Source organism: Peromyscus leucopus, chromosome 19 (genome assembly GCF_004664715.2).
Source record: "Peromyscus leucopus breed LL Stock chromosome 19, UCI_PerLeu_2.1, whole genome shotgun sequence".
Lineage (NCBI taxonomy): Eukaryota > Metazoa > Chordata > Mammalia > Rodentia > Cricetidae > Peromyscus > Peromyscus leucopus.
Window position 1 is genome coordinate 30,757,161 of NC_051079.1, and position 20,449 is coordinate 30,777,609.

Genomic DNA, 20,449 nt, shown 5'->3' on the forward strand with positions numbered 1-20,449 from the left:
ATTCTTGCTAGCATATGCCAGAAGGGTACAGTTTGGCAGATGTTCACCTTTGATCACAAAGTGCTCTTGGTTTAGGAAGACTTGTTTTGAGCCTTTCCCACTTTCTCCTTATGATTTCTGTCTTCTCCCCCACTTTTCCTCATACTTTGGGTTCACCTCTTCCTTTTCATTTCTCCCTACCTTGTGTACTTGAAATGGAAAACCCTTCCCCCTTTTAATAATGGTTAGAAGAATTAGTGGTAGTCTTGAGACATTCTAAAATAGACATTATGAATTGTGGTGACTTAAAGAGAGGTTTTTATTTGCTGGACTTGTGCACAGATCTCATTTCTCGAGTCTCCGTATGGCTTTTATATCTGTATATTATAGGACACGTGAGAAGAAAAGAGAAGATGGCAAGTGGAGAGATTATGAGCGGTACTATGAGCGGAACGAGCTGTATCGTGAGAAGTATGACTGGCGAAGGGGCAGGAGCAAGAGCCGGAGTAAGAGCCGAGGCTTGAGTCGGAGTAGGAGCCGAAGCAGGGGCCGCAGCAAAGACCGAGATCCAAACAGGAACGCCGGTGAGTAGGCGACAGCCCCGGCTGGGAGAAATGGGAAAACTGGAATTGTCTCCCAAAGCTGGATATTGATCTTTTTACAGACAGTGCTAATCTTGTATACCCTTGGAATTAAGGCAGTTTTTTTTTAGAAGTTATTCTAAGTTATTATATCGTATATCAAGATTTAAATCGTTTTTTATAATTGATACAAATGTTTTTTTAATTAGTGACAACAGCACTTGAGTAACAAGGTTGCCTTCTTTTGTTTTTTTTTTTGTTTGTTTGTTTGTTTTCCCTGGGAGTAATAGAATTGACTTACTATGAGGTTGCCCAGTGTTCATAAAAAGAAAAATCCTAAAATGCCAGTGGAAAACCTGACTGAAATTCTGTCAGTGTACTTGTTGATAGTGTAAAATTGTTTTTCACAAGTCTGTTGAGATATGCCGAGGTGGCGATGTTCCTGCTTTTAGAATATACTGCTAGTTAGTGAATGTGTTTAAGCTGTAGATCTCTCAGTAAGCGTAGGCTACTGTTCTCAGCATTGCTGTTCTGAGACAAGAAGTGTAGCTTAAGCATGTAAATATGTGACCTCTCTTGTTTCTTTGTCTCTAAAACAGAGCACAGGGAAAGATCAAAGTTTAAGAGTGAAAGAAACGACCTGGAGAGCTCCTATGTGCCTGTGTCTGCTCCACCTCCAAACTCTTGTGAGCAGTACTCCTCTGGGGCACAGTCTATTCCCAGCACTGTCACTGTGATTGCACCTGCTCACCATTCTGAAAACACCACCGAGAGCTGGTCTAATTACTATAACAATCATAGCTCTTCCAACTCTTTTGGTCGAAACCCACCACCAAAGAGGCGCTGCAGAGATTATGATGGTAAAGACTGCCTTCTCTTTTGTCTGTGCTGTCCCAGCTAGGAAAGCAAGTGTTGCAGATACTGCATGGGTGCTCCCCAGCAACCTGCCTTACTTTTTTATGTGAATACTAGTGTTTTCTTTTCTTCATACACCATGTAATGTTTTTTCACTTACAGTTTCCTGAAAATACCCCCATACTGACATGTAAAGAACCTCAATTGTTTTTTGAGGCTCTTACTTAGTATTCTATATGTTTGAAAATATGTTTAACCCATTTATCTTAAATATGCACTTAGTTCTTTCTGGTATTTTCAGTTATAAGCACTTATACAATAAATAGCCTTGTCTTCTATACCTTGCCTACTGGAAATTTAATGTTAAAATATTGTTTAAATTGATGCATACTATTCATACTTATAGCATATAGCACGATTTCAGTACATGTATACTGTATGTAGTAATCAAATCAGGGTTTGGTGTTGGAAACGTTCATGATCTTTTCTACCAACTATTTTAAAACAACTGTTAACTATAGTTATTTTATTATATTCTAGAACATTACCTATCTTCTATCTACTTGAGTATTTTAAATTTAAACCATATATAGCAAGAATGGTTGCTTTAAAAATATTATGAAATAGATCATTGAAATGAAATTATTAGTTCAAGGCTTATTCTTTCCTATCAAACCTTTGATAAATGGATATTTGGTAAAATATCTAGTTTTTATTATTTAAAAAAAAACTTTTTTTTAAATGAGTCTTATTATATAGCCTTGGCTTGCCTCAAATGTGCATGTAACTCAGGCTGGCCTCAAACTTGAAATCCTCCTGCCTCAGCCTCAAGAGTGCTAGGATTACAGGAGTCACCACCACACCTGTTTCTTATGAAAATTTAGCAACTTGGTTAAATTTAATAGTAGCTACTTAGTATCCTGTTTGACCCTGCTGTTGTAAAATTTCAATACGTCATACTCGAATAGAGAATAGAGAATATGCTTGCCTCTACCTCAAGGTTATGTGGTTACTAACAGGCGAGCCCTAAGGAGATTTTCCACTTCTTAGAAAAAAACTTCAATGTAAATTAGGATGTTGAGTTTTCTGGAATTTGTTTTATTCTTTTAACTCTAAGTAGATCGTAATAAGGTTTTTGTTTTTGTTTCTTTAATTTTAATTCTTACAGAAAGAGGATTTTGTGTACTTGGTGACCTTTGTCAGTTTGATCATGGAAATGATCCTCTAGTTGTTGATGAAGTTGCTCTGCCAAGTATGATTCCTTTCCCACCCCCTCCTCCTGGGCTTCCTCCTCCACCACCTCCCGGAATGTTAATGCCTCCAATGCCAGGCCCAGGCCCAGGCCCTGGTCCTGGCCCTGGCCCTGGTCCCGGCCCAGGCCCAGGCCCTGGCCATAGTATGAGACTTCCTGTTCCTCAAGGACATGGTCAGCCTCCACCTTCTGTTGTGCTTCCCATACCAAGTAAGTATGTGTTGGTTGAATCTTGTTCTGTTGATGAGTTGTATTTAGAAGAACCTCATCCCCTTTGCTAACTTTAAAATGTTTGAAAAACAGTAATGGAATTTAAAATATTCTTCCATAGTTAAGATGTTCTTACTTTCTGCCATTCTTTACCATACCTGCAGTGTGCCCTTTGTCAGTAGTAGCCTACCTTGTATTGATCTGGAGATGAAACCTTGTTAGTATCTTAAGATGTTAGCAAAGAAACATGCTGGTAGGTTTGTGGATTTTCTTAGTACTTAAAGAAAATCTCTTCAAGAATATTAAAATAACTTGAGATTTTTTTTAAATTATAGACTCTTTAGAGGATGAATACTAACTTAGGCAGTATTTGTCTAATTGGCCTCAGTGATTATCTATTCAGTCAACTTTGATTTAACTCTGTCCTCATAGTGTTTTGGGTTGATTTGTTTTTGTGGGAGTAAATTCTAAATACCATGTCATTGTAACTGTGTGTATTTCTATGTGGATTTCTTTACTGAAAAAGAGTTTTTATTTGTGTGTGTGTGCTTTTTTAAATTGCATTTATTGTATCCACCCTAATCAAGAGTAAGACATGTTTTAAAATGGCCATTTAAGGGCCTGGGGAGATGGCTCATCAGTAAGAGTGCTTGCTGTGCAAACTTAAGGATCTGAGTTCAAATCCCTGGTGTTGACATTAAAAGCTCGACATGGCTGTATGCCTATAGCCCATCTCTGAGGGGGTAGGGTAGAGACAGGAGGATTGCTGGGGTCGTTGTCTGCCAATCTAGCTGTGGGTTCAGTGAGAGTCTAGAGGGAATAAGGTGGCGAGTAATAGAGCAGGACATTTGACATCCTTCTCTGACCTCTGTACACATGGTGGGTGTGTGTGCCTTAATACCTCCCACACAAACTTAAGACGTATTAGTGGTTGCTGGCTGGCTGTGGTGACACACTCCTGTTATGTAGCACTCTGGAGGCTGAGCAGACAGTCGAGGTAAGGTTTTGAGTATAGCAAGAACAGGGATAAGACTAAATTTTTAAAATTCAATTGGAAAAGCTTACAGAATGAATTATTAACATACATGTAATGGTCTAAGAAAATATCTACTGACATTTAACATTGCATTATTAAAGAATAGCAAATTGTTATCTTAAAAATTATTGCAATTTAAGCAATATTTCTCTGTTCCCGATACTAGGGATAGAACTTAGGGCTTCACTCGTGCCTAAGCAAGTACTTCCCACTCAGGTTTACTCTCAGCCCCTTTCGATTTATTTTGCATCAGGGTCTCAACTAAGCTGCCCAGACTGCCCAGCTTTGAACTAACTATAGTTCAGGCAGGCTTTGAGCTTGACATCTTCTTGCTCAGTGTAGCCTCTTGTGTAGCAGGGATTACAGGCCTGAATCATCTGGCTCTCTCTGTCTTTTTCTTCTCCCAGTTCTGGGGGGTTGAACCCTGTTCTTCATGCATTTTGGGCAAACTGTCAACCTCTGAGCTATATCCCCAGCACTATTTTTCTTTTTTTAAAGCACTTTATTTTAGTGCAGTGGTATAGCTCAGTACTACAATGCTTGACTGTGACTTATGTGTCCCTGATTTTTGTCCCCAGTGCCAAAACTATAAACAAAATAGTTAGGAAAAGTAATGTAGCACAATCCTGTGTACCCATTGCTGAGCTTCCCTGTAGTGAAGTCTACAACAACATTAAAGTTGGTAACAAAAGGGCTGGCGGGATGACTCAGCAGGGAAAGGTGCTTGCTGTGGAAGCCTGGATGTCCAAGTTCAGAAGAGAACTGACTCCATAGATTTGTCTTCTGACCGCCACATGCACACTATGGCTAACCTCCCCTCCACTAATAGTAATAGTAATAACATTAATCATAAAATGTGCCATGAGATGGCTCAGCAGATCAAGGAGCTTGCCACCTAGCCCAATGACCTGAGTTTGATCCTTGGTATCCATATGGCAGAAGGGGAGAGCCAACTCCCTCAGCATATCTCCTGACCTCTACATGTATTCTGTAGCATGTGAGCTTACAAAATACATTTTTAAAAGTTGGCAATAATACACAAGGATTTAATATATAGATTTTTTTTTTCAACTTTGCTTTGTGGGAATGATGGTGTTAGGGATCGCACCTCGCAGGGCTCTGCGTATGCTTTCAGTCCTAGTTTTCCTTGTGCTGCTAGATAAAATAGTGACTGAACCTGGGGTTTGTTTCACTGTGGCACTTACAATCAGTCCATCAGTGAGGGCAGCCAGGGCAGAACTGAAGCAGAGACAAAGAAGGAATGCTCAGTACTGGCTTGTTCAGCTACAATTCTTATACAGCCCAAGACCCAGAGTGGGCTGAGCATCCTGCTCAGTTAACAGTCAAGAAACTCTCCCATAGACATGCCTGCAGACCAGTCTTCATTTGAGGTTCTCTCTTCCCAGGGGATTAGTTTGTGTTAAGTTGACAGAAATTAACCAGTACACTAGGCAAGCACTTTACCATTTAGCAACATCTCCAGCCCTTAACTTAGCAACTGTGAGTATTAAATATTGATTAAAGGGGGTCAAGAGATAGCTTAGCAGTTAAGAGCAGCTGTTGCTCTTCCAGAGGACTTGGGTTCAGTTCCCAGCACCCACATGGTGGCTCACAACCATTCATAACTAGTTCCAAGGGATCTGACACCCTTTCCTACCTTTACAAATACCAAGAACAATTTTATGTGATGTACATACATGTGGGCAAAAATATTCATACATGCAAGTTAAATAAATGTTAAAAAGTAATATAAAAATATAGCATATAACTCAAGCTTAGGAAGAAAACACATTGCTTCTACAATATATGTTGAAGTGATTTTATTCTCTTAAGCTTTTCTTTATTTACCTATTTTAAATTTAATTTGTTATTGGGGTACGGACAGTTGAACTCAGGGTCTTGCAAATGCCAGGCAAATACTAGAGGAGACCACTGAGATCCGATCCTTATCACCCTTATTCCTCTATTTATTTATTTAGAAATGGGATCTTTAATTTCTTATCCTTCTGTTTCCACTTTCCAAGGGCTGCAATTGCAGACAAGTGCCATCATGCTGGGGATCCAGATCAAAGTTTTGCACATGCTAAACAAGCACTCCACCAGCTGAACTACATCTCAAGCCTAGCTCTCCACTTTTTTTTTTTTTTTTTTTTTAATGACAAAATTCTCTGTATAATCCTGGCTGACCTAGAATTCCTATGTAGACCAGACTGGCCTTGAACTCACAGAGATCTGCCTGCCTCTGCCACTCAAGAGCTGGGGTTAAAGTCACGAGCCACCATGGCCCAGCCTCACTATATCTTTGATACTTTCCATTTGTCCTCACAACCACAGATTAATAAGTGTGTTTATTGCCCACTTATGCTTAAGCCATCTACTGTACCTCAAGTCCCTTCCTGCCATTCTCGTGTCTGCCTGCAGAGGCACCCAGCCCCACCTCCCTTCGTTTGTGATAAGCTTTGCCTCTTGGAGAACTAGGACTGTCATCAGGATTGTTAAGTCCGAATAAATTAGTATTAATATCATGCTCTTACTACTAATTATTATTAATCCTGTACTTCTCACTCTTTTTTGATTCTCTAGGACCTCCCATTTCACAGTCAAGCTTAATAAACAGCCGTGACCAGCCTGGGACAAGTGCAGTGCCCAATCTTGCACCAGTGGGAGCAAGACTACCTCCTCCTTTACCCCAGAACCTCCTTTATACAGTGTCAGAAAGTAAGTAATGTTACTTCAAGAAATTCTTAGATTTTTGCTTTTTTAATTAAACAGATCAGTTTTTCATACACAGGACAGATGATGGGCTGTAAGTGGCTGCAATTATGGCTTTTGGGCCTTGTGAGACAGGGGACAGGATGTCTTTCTATGTTCTGATGAAGACCCTGTGTGTAGCTTCTGGGGATGCATCCTGTAAAGGATGGCAGTCCAGATTGGGTGGTGTACAGTTCCAGACCCTTAGTGTGAGCTGCTTTGAGTGTAACTTCTAGTCCAGTCATACAGTTCTGGTCCAAGGCTAGGGTTTTAGATTTGGGGCTGCAGCTCTATGGTGTCATTTCTGCCTGGGCCTGGTGTCAGCATGATGTCGTGTAGGGCAGTCTGGGGATTTGAAGGGAGACAGACCAACCCAAAATGTGTTTTTGATGGGTTGTCAAGATATGGTGGGTAAAGGCAGTTGCCACCAAACCTTAGGACCTGAGTTTGATCCCTGGGTTCCACATGGTGGAAGGAAATTTGCAAATTGTCTCTGATCTTCACACATGCATTGTGATACTGTGTGTGAGTACACCAAAAATGCTATTGTTGCTGGCCATGGTGGTGCATACCTTTAATCTCAGCACTTGGGAGGCAGAGGCAGGCAGATCTCTATGGGTTTGAAGCTAGCCTGGCCTACAAAGCAAGTTCCAGGACAGCAGGGCTCTTACACAGAGAAACCCTGTTGGGGGAATTGGGGAAGGAGAAAGCTTATTCTTTTTTTGGGGGGGGGGGGCGAGACAGGGTTTCTCTGTGTAGCTTTGCGCCTTTTCTGGATCTTGCTCTGTAGACCAGGCTGGCCTCGAACTCACAGAGATCCTCCTGCCTCTGCCTCCTGAGTGCTGGGATTAAAGGCGTGCGCCACCACCACCCGGCATAGAAAGCTTATTCTATTGGGATGCATAACTGTAAAATTGTATTCATATTCACAAAGCAGCTATGTCATATGGCTGTATTTTAATTTTGTGTGCTGGGTGGGGAGAAGCAAGGAGCCCTCTGCTGCTGTACAGTGGCCGGGTAGAGTCTCTTCATAGTGACTGCTGCAGTCACAACATTAAGCTTTTGCTAAAGGAATCTCTAAAACATGTGGCCTGTCTTCTAAGACGTATACAAGAGTCAGGTAAAATATGTCTTAATAGTTGAAGTGAAGATAGAAAACATGTGAAGTGCAGTGTTTTAGTACATTTTAAACATTGATGTTTTAAGTATTTCCTTTGATTTATACCTTTCTAAAAACCAAATGCCTGGTTGATTTTGTTTTTGTTTTTTGAGACAAGATTTCTCTGTGTAGTGCTGGCTGTTCTGGAACTTGCCCTATGGACCAGGCTGGCCTCAAACTCAGAGATCCCTGCCCCTGCTTCCTGAGTGCCAGCCTGGCTTGATTTTACACACACACACACACACACACACACACACACACACACACACACACATATTTATTTAAGTTATTTTTCAGAAATATGTTTTAAAAGTTAATTAAGCCAGGCATGATGGCATACTCCTGTAAATCCCAGTGCTGGGGAGGTAGAGGTAGGAGGATCAAGAGTTCATGGCCAGTCTCAGCCACATAGCAAGTTTGAGGCTGCCTTGGGCAACTCCAGCCACTGTCTCAAAAAACCAAAAGCATTCAAAAAAAGTGGCTGTTTTACAGTGTCAGACTGTGAGCTCTTCCTTTACAGAAATGATGGCATGTTCACTTTTTTGTTTATCTGTTCTTATAAATTTGCTTTGCTTCGGAAACGTGTCCTCATCTCTTCCATGTCGCAGAAGCAAGCAAGTAAAGTAGTCGGGCCTAGTTTAAGATCCTGGTGCTTCACCTATTCTTTCTCATCTAGGCCAAGTTAATTAACTTCTCTGTTCCTCAGTTTCCTTTTCATTACTATTCCTCTGAAGAGAAATGAATTTGTTTGTATTCCTGTAAGGCATCTAACATGTTTTTGGCATCTAGTAATCTGTAAAGGATTAGTTACATTCTATGTAGTTTCTATTTTCTAGTCATATTTTAACCTCTGAGAATAATGCCTATTCTTAAATCTCTGCCTCTGCCCTTGTCCTTGTCAATGGGTTCAAGATCCAGCTACTTATAAGGACATCATCGTATGAGTGACACATTGTTGCTGTGCCACCCCCACCCCCCAGTGATGGTGGGCTGCAACATGGGCCTCTAGCATGCAAGACAAGCTCAACCTTGCTTTGCTTTTTAAAAAACTTAGTTCATCCAAGTCCTTTTTCCTTTGAAGATTCTCTTTTGCTATATTTCCACCCGAACTTCTCCTTTTATTCACATTTGCTCACTGCATGCACATTTGGATCGTTGGACACTATTATGCTTGTTTAAGCCCCTTCACCAAGGTGTGGCACATAATATTAATTGAGTGAATAGCTATCCCTCAGGCTTTTGTCATTAGTGAATTATCAGAGACTCTTATCTCAGGCTCTGACTCTGGCTGTGGTTTACTACTTTCCTAATCCTTTTTCACTGTTTCCCAACTTGTATAGTGCCTGTTCTCCTGCTGTGACTCAACTTGCCTTTTCTTCTTTTCTGCTTTATAATATGCTTTCTCTTCTGCTTCAGGGGTCAAGTCTAAAAACTTGAGAAACATTCATCTTCTGTTTCAGATTCCTACATAACATACAAGCATTTGTGTCATAACAGTGCATACTTAAATATATAGTCTGTTGGATTTTCCATTTATGAATATAAATCAGAAATCTCTGACATTTTCTCTTGTCTCATGGTCTTCTGATTAGTATCTTGACAGTGCAGGTTTGTTTTATTGTTGCTATCAGTGTTTTTACTTATGATAACTATCAAATAGACATAAAAATGAGGAGACTATTATAATGACCTGAGGTATACGCAGTATAACAAAGATCCTTGTACTGTTATCCAGCTTTAGTAGTGACCAGCGTGCCAGTTAACTCTTTCATCTTTTCTATATTAGTCAGCTGTTAACAGTTAAAAGTGGCTTTTGTACTTACAAATATGAAAACCTGGATTTATTGCAGTCTATGGCAAATGGCATAATTTTATATTGTTAAATTTAGTGTTGAGTCATAGTAAAAATTCTGCTTCTTTAAAAAAAAAATCTGGCAGTTGTCCATTTGTTTTTATACCAAATTGTGCATTTTGACACTATAAATACTCTGCTTGGTGTTATTGAGACAGGGTTTTTCTACATATCCCTGGCTGTCCTGGAACATACTGTGTAGACCAAACTGTCCTTGAAATTAGAGCTATATGCCACCACACTCAGATGGTGTTAATTTTTAAAAATTAGGCAGTTGCCAGTAATCCCAGTGACATAGCTTAATATTCATAAAATATTTGTTCAGTGCTTACCATGTACTAGGCATGAGGCAGATGCTAGGGAGTGAGATGTGTAAGATCATAGATCTCAGGGGACATTTCGCTCGTGTCTTTAAAAGAAAGAGAGTAATGTTTTAAAACAGAAATTCCAAACGTTTGTTTTCCAGAGGCTGGTAATAAACCTAACATTATTAGGACAACTATAATTATCAACTTCTTTGTCAGAACAGAGGACTGCATAGGAAAATAGCTAGTATCATTTTCATCTTAAAAATACATTTTATGCCAGGCAGTGGTGGTGTACTCCTTTTTAATCCCAGCATTTAGGAGGCAGAGGCAGGAGGTTCTCTGAATCTCAGGCCAGCTTGGTCTACAGAGAGAGTTCCAAGATAGCCAGGGATATACAGAGAAACCTGTCTCAAAAAACAAAACAAAATAAAAGCCCCCAAATTTAATACACAAAAGATAAAATCTTAGAATAAAAGCAATCCTTTTTTGATAATTACCATTTTTGTCCCCAAACTAGTAAATGTGATAATTTTCCATTGGTATTTGTGTTTTACTACTTTATAGTCTTAGATATTATATCAGTATTTATAAAGAGAATTAATTTGTTGGCAAATAGAATATTAATATTGGATAAGTCACAGTTGTGTCATTAAAGCGACTTTGTGAATTTCCTTCCTTTCTTAAAAGCCTATAATTTGATTCTAAATATATAGGAGGAGCAGGGGATGGTTCAGTAAAGTGCTTACTGTGCAAGCCTGAGGCTCTGGGTAGGAGTCAGGGCTGGAGTGGATGCCTGTGGCTCTAGTGCTGCAGGGGAGGAGACAGGGGTTCCTGGAGCACATGATAGGTTCAGTGAAAGACAGTGTCTCAGAAATAAGAGACAGGATGGGATGTAGCTCAATTGGTAGAGTGCTGGTCTGCTTTGAGTGAAGCCCTGGGTTCCAGGATCAGTACCACATAAAACCAGAGATGATGGCACATGCCTGTAATCTCTGCACTTATGAAGTAAAGGCAGGAGAATCAGGAAGTCAAGGCCATCCTTATTTACATAGTACATTTGTGACCAACTAGACATACATGAGACCCTGTATCATTTTTGAAAAGGAAAAAAGGTAGAAAGCAAAGCAATATAGAAAGACATTGATGTCAGCATTGATGAAGACATGCTTGTGCCCACATAAACATGTACATATACTATACACATAGTTTATAGAAAAAAATTAAAACCCCAGGGGATGCTATCTGGTAGCCATCTAAGCATTTAAAATACAATTTCAGGGGCCTGATGAGATGGTTCAGTGTGACCTAAGTTTGATTCTCAAGACCCATACATGCAGTGGGAAGAGAAAGCTAGTATAAGTTGTCCTCTGCTACATATATTTGCATGTACACACACACACACACACACACATACACATGTACACACACACACTAAATAAACGTTATACATTCTGTGATCATTGTCAGTACATTGGTCTGCAGTGAAAATCACATGTGTAAAAAAAAAAAAATTGAAGGGGCTGGAGAAATGGCTTAGTGGTTAAGAGCACTGGCTGTTCTTCCAAAGGACCACGGTTCAATTCCCAGCACCCACATGGCAGCTCACAACTGTCTGTAACTCCAGTTCCAGAGGATCTGGCACCCTCACATAGAGCAAAACACCAGTGCACATAAAATAAAAATAAATACAATTTTAAAAAAAATTGAAAATTGGAGATACATGGGGAGGTGGTTCAAATGGATAAAGTACTCACTGTACAGCTATGAAAACTGGAATTCAGATTCCCTGAACGGTTAAAGCCAGTTGTGGTAGCACAATTCAGGTAGTATATGCTCCTACAGTAAGAGGACAGGCAACTCACTGGACTCTTGAGTGACAGTTGGAGCACAGCATGAGACCCTGTACTAATAAACAAGGTGAGAAAGCAAAGACTGATACCCAAGGTTGTCCTCTGAGCGCCTCCCCCCATATACACCCAGTGGCACACAGTGCATTGACAAGAATACATAAACACAAAATATACACATAAAAAACCTTGAAAAATATAATAGTTTCAGTAACAGATTTTCAGTATCTTTTTATTTAGTTGATTTTAATGTAGTTTTTTTCCGTTCTAAATACTGTCTTTGAGACATAAGTTGAGCCCTTAAAATTGTTCAAGTTTTCATTTGTAAATAATATAATTGGTAATTCTAAACAGTATAATTTGGTTTGTTCAGATAAAGTAAAGAGCTTTATGTATATTTTTAGTGTATTGGGAAATTTGAGGGGTTGGAGAGTGCTCCTTGGTTAAGAGCACTGATATTCTTTGAGCACCCACATGGCAGCTTACAACTGTCCATGACTCCAGGGTATGTGACACCCTTTTTTGTCCTCCATAGATACCAGGCATGCGTCTAACCAACTCACAGCCACCTTTCTTAACGTTTGAATTGCATGTTGTCTGTGGTTTTAAAAGTACACATTGTATAAGCTTGTCCTTTAGTCTAGTTATTGGTTACATATACTAGGCAGATTTGTGCTGCATCGTCAATTTAAAGTCATCATACTGATTGGCATTACATTTCTTTTGTTTTCTCTTGAGCGTTGTTATTTTTCACAGAATTCTCTGTTGTAGGACATGATTAGGACTATTTTCAAATGATTGAGAGGATATATTACTGTTGCAGTGTACTGATTGACTCCTTTAAAACAAATTTTGAAAGGATTGGTGTTAAATATGTAGTTACATCATCTGCTTTGTAGTGAGGTTTGTTATCTCTTTTTCTCCATACACGTGGACAGAGAAGATAGGAGATTTTAGCCTATTTCTTCTTACTATTATGAAATCAAGTGATTACTTTGTGGCCTGTCTTAATCTGTGTGTGTTACAAATCTAAAGGAATTGTACAACTTGTAAAGACATTTAGTCACATATTAAAAATTTTCTAACTTTGCTTTATTATGTCTTAAGGCCTTGTGGTATAAAATGTTAACAAAATCTTACAAATTTAAGTTTCATATGTTGTCAGGGAATGGTACTAAATAGAAACCAAAGGAAGGTTTTATTCTGTAATACTTTGTAATTTTCTGATCCCATTGTTTAGAATTTGTGTCTGTATATATGTACATACGTGTGTGTGCATGCATGTGTGTTTGTGTTCCTCAATGTACTTTATTTTAAAACATGGCACCTAAAATCCAGAATCATTTCCTATATCTAGTATTGATCTGTTTGCATTTTTCTTCATTTTTTTTCTTATCACCCTCTCTGTGATGATAATAAATTTCCACTACCTTTTGAATTTTCTTCTTGTGAACATTTCTTAGTCTTTGTGAGGCTATGGGTATGGTAGTTTGTTTTTTATTTCTTATCCCCCCCCACCCCCGGTTTTAGATATGCCAGTATATTTTGTGCAGAGTTGACATTTTGTTTGTGATTAGAGTGGCATGTGCATGACAACCTTCATTATCTGCACAGCTCGTCAAGTATCAGATTCTTTGTGAACTAGCTCAGGGTGCCTTTCTGTGACTTGATTGGTTCATTGTTCAGCTTTAGATAAAATTAGCATACATTTACTCCATTTAAGATTCAAAAAATAGAAAGCCAGGTGTGGTGTTGCATACCAATCCCAGCACTTGGGCCATGGAGGCAATAGGATCAGGAGTTCAATGTTAGCCTCAGCTATGCACTGATTTTGAGGCAGGCATGGACTATACAGAACCCTTTCTCAAGAGGCAGAGAGAGAGAGAGAGAGAGAGAAAACATTCTAAAAGGCAGATTATGCAATGCTAATTTCTTTGTACCTTGATGCATCCTAACCAGTTGCATGTCTGTGCTTTCTTGAGTTAGACTCTCAATAATGTCTTTCTCTGCTACTTGTTCCTGTTGTTGTAATTTCTCTGTTCTTGGCTCACAGTCTCAGGAAGTACACCATTGCCTCAGAGAAGCAAGCTTGTGACTCTCAATCCCAGCTGCCCTCCTATTCTTTCCTCTGTAGGACAGCCCATGTATTCTCGTGAACATGGTGCTGCTGCATCTGAGCGACTTCAGTTGGGGACACCGCCTCCTCTGTTGGCAGCTCGTTTGGTGCCACCTCGAAACCTCATGGGATCCTCCATTGGGTATCATACCTCAGTCTCCAGCCCCACCCCTCTGGTCCCAGGTAAGCTTTGCTTCAGATAGCCATCCACCTCACTGACCTTTTATACCTTAAACTGGTCAGCCTAACAGATGACCTGGCACTCTGACCTGTCCAAAGTTCCCATTAAAACTCTTAGGTAGAGTTTTTCTGTTTCTCTGCTTCTATGGTTTGTCCCTAGTGGTTGTTGATGATTAGGCCCTCTGTGTGTGTCCGTCATCTCTGTTGTCCTGTATATTTACATTCAGTGCCTTGGCAACAGTCACATCTTCCTTGAAATAGATAGGAAGATGGTATTTGCTTGAGTATTTTCTAGTTAATTACTTACATATTATGAGAAAAACTAGGGTAATTTTTCTTTGAAATAAAACTGCATTTCTCGTTTCTTGCTGGTGGTAGATAAACATAGTTTCTCCCTTCTCCCTATTGTATGGACAGATTGCTCATAATGAATGTAGTATTTTTGAAAGTTATTTCACCCTATTGACATGTTTTGAAGATTTGTGCTATGCTTTGTTGGTATCTTGTTAGCCTCTTTATTTAAACTGATGTTTTCCTCACTTTGCTTTTAGATTCTAGTTTATAACCAAAGGACTTTTTAAAAAACAAAAAAGGGTCACTACATAGCCCAAGTTAGCCTTGAACTTGGAATCAAGATTACTAGGTTTGCAGGTGTGTGCCACTATGCTTGGCCTGACTGCATTGGGGCTCAGTGTACCTAGAACATAGAACAAGATCATTTGATTGTGTAAATTCCGAACCTTTTTGTGGCCTCAACTGTAGGAGAGTTTTTGTTGCTACTAGGCAATAATTGAAAACTTTGGACCATACTTTGTTGATTTGCTTAAAAGTTGAAGTAGTGTTTATTTAGTGTTATTAGTGGCATGTGTCTTAGGTAGGGTTACTGTTGCTGTGATGAAACACCATGACCAAAGAAACTTGGGGAGGAAAGGGTTTATTTGGCTTATTCTTCCACATCACAGTCATATCATCAAAGGAATTCAGGACAGGAACTTAAGCAGGGCAGGAACCTGGAGGCAGGAGCTGATGCAAAGGCCATGGAGGAGTGCTGTTTACTGGTTTGCTCCTCATGGCTTGCTCAGCCTGCTTTCTTATAGAACCAGAACCAGCCGAAGGATGGTACCACTCACAATGGTCTGGGTCCTCCCCCATCAACCACTAATTAAGAAAATGCATTATAGCTGGATCTTATGGAGGCATTTTATCAATTGAGGTTCCCTTCTTTCAGATAACTCTAGCTTGTTGACATAAAACTAGCCAGGACAGCATAACTGTGGAATTTGGTATTTTACATATCATCCTCAAACTATTGCTCAGATATTTAACATACTTAAATTTAATGAATAGATAGGATTTGTTTTTAAGCTATACTTCACTAAAGCACATGTCTCTTGATAAGTAATAATTCTGTCTAGTTGTCTTAAACAAGCAAAAAATTCAGGGCATGGACCATTCAGTATGATGCTTGTCCCCAAATCATGAGGAGCTAAGTCTGAATCCCCAGCACCCACATAAAAAAGCGGGCATGGTGACATATACCTATCATTCTGACACTAGAGAGGGAACTCCTGGGGTTGGTTGGCCAGCCACTGTAGCTGAACATTCAATGAGAGACTTTATCTCAGGAAGTAAGATGGTAAGGGATTGAGAAGAACACTGAGCATTGACCTCTGTCTTCTACATGCTTGTGCACACATGTGTACTAGTCTGTACACAGAGAAACAAAAAGTTGTAAAGAAGAACTTAGAGCAGGAGCTGATAAGATTCAGTATGACGTCCAAGAATGCTCTGGCAGATTGACTATATGGGTAACGCACTGAGATGAAGTTTGGTTGTATAAGGCATTATCAGAAAGCTTTAGGCTGAATATAAGCCTTGAGAATGAATGTAAACTCTGTAATAGGAGCATCAGTGTTATAGTAATTTATTAATTTTCCTTAGCCATTCTCTGATGAGGGGCCACAGACCACAATGGTGACTGATTTTCAAGATCATTTATGGTTTTATTATAGGGAATAGTTTCTAATCTACTGATGTTCTGTACCACACCATGACCTGTTTTCAAAAGTGGAAGGAAAGAAAATGAGGGGATATATGGGTGAGAAGAAGCATTGGCCAGCAGTTCTAGTTCTGATGCCATATGTCTCAGTAGGTTGCCCCTTAGTGGCATTTAATTGTTCTAAACTTGGAGTTGGTGTTTTGTACAGGGAGAGAATTTGCTCGTGGAACCTGAAGTTGCGGGGGAAATATAGTATTCAGGGCAAGGTTTAATCTAAGTAGACAGAGGCTGCAGAGTCATGCTTTTAGAATTCAGGAAGTTCCTAAGGGGAATTGTTCATTTTAAGAATTTATTTTATTTTATTTGAGACAGAGTCTCACTATATCACTCTTGCTAGCCTGGAACTTAACCATGTAGATCAGGCTGGCCTCAGACTTATGAAGATCCACTTGGTCCTACCTCCCAAGTGCTGATATTAAATATGTGTACCCCCACACCTGGCTTATTTTATTATTTTTTAATTGTGTGTGTATATGTCTGGGTGTGGGTATATGCAAGTGAATACAGGTGCCCACCCCACCTAGAAGAGGGTGTTGGATCCTTTGGAGATGGAGTTGTTCACATGTGGTTATGAACCAACCCGTGTATGTGCTGAGAACCCAATTTGGATCTTCTGCAAGAATAGTGTGCTCTCTAATCCACTGAGCTATTTCTAGCAAGTGGATCATTTATGAGCTTATCCTCTGTATCATATAAGTGGCAACCATTAGTAAAGATCTGAATGAACCTGATCGTGTAGCTTGAACTTTATATGAATCATTAAACATATTTTCCATTAAGAACAAAAGGGAAGAAACACAAGAACTTCTGAATCATAACTATGGAAAACAGTGTCTTCAATCTGTCTTACTCTGATTTGATGTAGAGTGAAGGGGTTATGTGCCATTTGGGTTCTCTGTCATTTCTTTCAGAATTGCTTTTAACACTAATAAAATAGTTACTTTAGGGTCAGAATTTTTTAAATGATTTTTTGTTTTAGAAAAAAGAAGCATAAGAAATATGATAAAAGTACATTGGTAAATAGTAGGGTGGTAATGAGATAATTATGAATACCTACTTTTTTTGTTTGTTTGTTTGTTTGTTTGTTTTTTGAGACAGGGTTTCTCTGTGTAGTTTTGGTGCCTGTCCCGGATCTCACTATGTAGCCCAGGCTGGCCTTGAATTCACAGAGATCCGCCTGCCTCTGCCTCCCGAGTGTTGGGATTAAAGGCGTGAGCCACCACTGCCGGACTACCTACCTCTTCTATTTGAAATATGGTTTGGATAGGAAACCAGCTATTCTTTTTTCATCTTAAAAAATAAATTTAGTTGTTGATTACAGAAATACCTAGAAATTGAGACACAAAACTCAGTAATCTTTGAATGAACAGTGTGTTCATGTATGTGAATATTGATAATGAAAATATGTATTGTTATTAGACTAAGTGATTGGTATACAGGGTAGACATGACTGAGTGGATTGGGAAGTAAACTTCACTGTTTGAATTTGAATGCTTGTATGTTTGTGATAGTAGTACTGTTTCCTTTTACTCGTAAAAGGAGTGTCTGGTAGAGCTCAAAGAGAAGTGTATACGGTTTGATGTCATTATGTTTTTTTGAAGAACACATAACTTGAACAGCTCTTTATTTTTAGTGGCAAAGGAATAGTTTGAGCACTCTCTGATTTTCTAAGTGTTTTTCTTCAGATACATACGAACCAGATGGTTATAACCCTGAAGCTCCTAGCATCACCAGTTCCGGCAGATCACAGTACAGACAGTTCTTTTCAAGAGCACAGACACAGCGCCCCAACCTGATTGGCCTCACATCTGGAGATATGGATGCAAATCCAAGAGGTGAGAATGCCCTTTTCTGATGATAAACGCCATGCAGCAGTTCATCAATAGCCAATACCTTTGTGTTGCTGCTCTCACTTGAGGAAATCAGACTACTTAAACTTTTTAAAGATATTTTATAATATCTTTATATATTATATATTTTATATTATCTCAATAGTTTTATAATAACTTCACTTCTAAATTTTATTTTAATGCTATAGTTAGAATATATTTCTTTTTAGACACAGAAAACAGTAATACTTTTTAATCGCTTTTTTGGATAGGACTTCAGAGCATTTTAGCTGTGTGCTGGGTGTTTAGATACAAGAAGGTGAGATGATTGGTCCCTTTCCTTCAAGAACTGATCCAAGGTGTATTCTGTATTTTGAGATCTGTAGCTTCAAACCAATAATGTTACAAGCCTAAACACTGCAAGTAAATTAGCATTTTATCAATTTACTCCTTAAGATTACAGCTATATACTCCAGCCCAGTGGCACATATTTTTTATCTGTATGGAGGCAGGAGGACCACGACTGAAGATTATCTTTATATAGCAGGTTCAAAGCCAGCCTGTGCCGCATGGACCCTGTCCAAAAACAGAAAATAAGCAAACAAAAACCCCCAAAATTACATCTATGAGGATCTGCTTCAAAGTTTTTAAGTCACAAACCTTAAAAAGTTAGGCCATGACAGTTGTGGTGGTACATGCTTTTAATCCCAACACTCAGGAGGCAGAGACAGGTAAATCTCTGTGAGTTGTAGGCCAGCCTAGTTATATAGTAAGTTACAGGCCAACCAGGGCTACAAAGTCAGACCCTGTCTCAAGCTGCCCCACAAATCAAGCTAAGATTCAATAGAAGCATATACCTTTAATGTGAGTTCATTCCCCTTCTCGCTAATTTGTATTTAAGATAGGGTCCCATATAAATACATAGCTAGGTGTTATCTGACACCTATAATCCCAGTCAGTGCTCAGCAGCCTGAGGCAGAGGATTGCTTGAGATCCAGGCTAGTGTGGGCTACACAATGAGACCCAATCTCAAAATAAAGAAAACAAGAACTGTAGAGATGGCTCAGAAGTTAAGAACACTGGCTACTCTTCCAGAGGACCTGAGTTCAATTTCCAGCATTCACATGGCAGCTCACAACTATCTATAAATCCAGTTCCAGGGGATCCGGTACCCTCACACAGACATACCATGTAGGCAAAACATTAATGCACATAAAATAAAAAAATTGTTAAAAAAAAATGACAACAAAATAATATGGTAATATTGCATATAAGAAAAATCAAGATTCTTTATGATGTGGTGAACTTTTTGTTAGACCATGACAGGGGGTAGATATCTCTAACACTGTTTGATCCCTTATCAAAGACAGTAATTGTTATATATTTATATTGTTAAGTAGGTAAATTTATGGTACCATCTGTAAAATAAATAAATGTCTTACTCTTCAGACATCTTTTTCCAATAACTTTCTTGTATTCATTGATGATCTGTGCTTGAGTTAATTGTCACATTGGATTGCCTTTGAGGGTTGTGGGTTTTTTTTTTCTTTTGAGGAATGGTATTGGAGCTACTTTATTTAAAGAATTGTTATAACACATCTAGTTTATCAGACTGCAGAATTTCAAAATCTGGCACCTGCAGAAGTGTGATTTGTGTTTTTAGAGCCTTTGAGGTTTTAAGCTTGCATTTTAATTTTTTGAATTTAAAGAACAGAGACATTTGTAGGTTTTCTTGCTAATAGACATTTCTAAGAACGAAGTGATCAGCTAGACACAGTTGTGCATGTCTCTAATCCCAGTCCTTGGGAAACTGATCCAGGAGGTTAGTGATCTTGTCTTCAAATGTAACAAACATAGAAAATGGTAGTAGATGAATGCTGTCCACAGGACTTTTTAGCTCTAAACTAAACAATCCAGTCATTTGATGTTTTCCCAAAATATAGTAATGGGAATTTTTGTTTTCAACAGCTGCTAATATTGTCATCCAGACTGAACCACCAGTTCCTGTTTCAATTAATAGCAACATCACCAGAGTAGTCCTGGAACCAGAGAGCCGAAAGAGAGCTATTAGTGGTTTGGAAGGGCCACTTACAAAGAAGCCTTGGCTGGGAAAGTAAGATGGTTTTGCTTATTAGAAATATGTAATTGATGCTTGTGTTGTTTCATTTGTGTTAATAAAGTAGTTTAAATTATCATTAACCTTGCTGGGAGTGATGGTGCACACCTTTAATCCCAGCACTTGAGAGGCAGCAGCAGGTGAATCTCAGGGTTTGGGGGGCCAGCCTGATCTACAGAGTGAGTTCTGGGATAGCCAGGGCTACACAGAGAAACCCTGTCTCAAAAAATCAAGAAAAGCCGGGCAGTGGTGGTGCACACTTTTAATCCCAGCCTCGGGAGGCAGAGGCAGGCGGATCTCTGTGAGTTCAAGGCCAGCC

General features: G+C 39.2%; 1 protein-coding gene across 4 annotated transcripts in view; it reads left to right on the forward strand.

Moving 5' to 3' along the window:
• The window catches only part of Rbm27 (RNA binding motif protein 27), a 70,849-nt gene that overhangs the window by 26,660 nt on the left and 23,740 nt on the right, over positions 1 to 20,449 (forward strand). For 2 of the 4 annotated variants that reach the window (XM_028881713.2, XM_037197119.1), the window contains exons 5-11: positions 370 to 563; positions 1,160 to 1,420; positions 2,584 to 2,877; positions 6,497 to 6,631; positions 13,965 to 14,129; positions 17,871 to 18,020; positions 19,983 to 20,127. In XM_028881713.2, the coding sequence (XP_028737546.1) occupies positions 370 to 563; positions 1,160 to 1,420; positions 2,584 to 2,877; positions 6,497 to 6,631; positions 13,965 to 14,129; positions 17,871 to 18,020; positions 19,983 to 20,127 (1,344 nt within the window). The remainder of the gene's footprint in view (positions 1 to 369; positions 564 to 1,159; positions 1,421 to 2,583; positions 2,878 to 6,496; positions 6,632 to 13,964; positions 14,130 to 17,870; positions 18,021 to 19,982; positions 20,128 to 20,449) is intronic. The other 2 variants (XM_028881714.2, XM_028881715.2) reach the window with 2 other exon arrangements.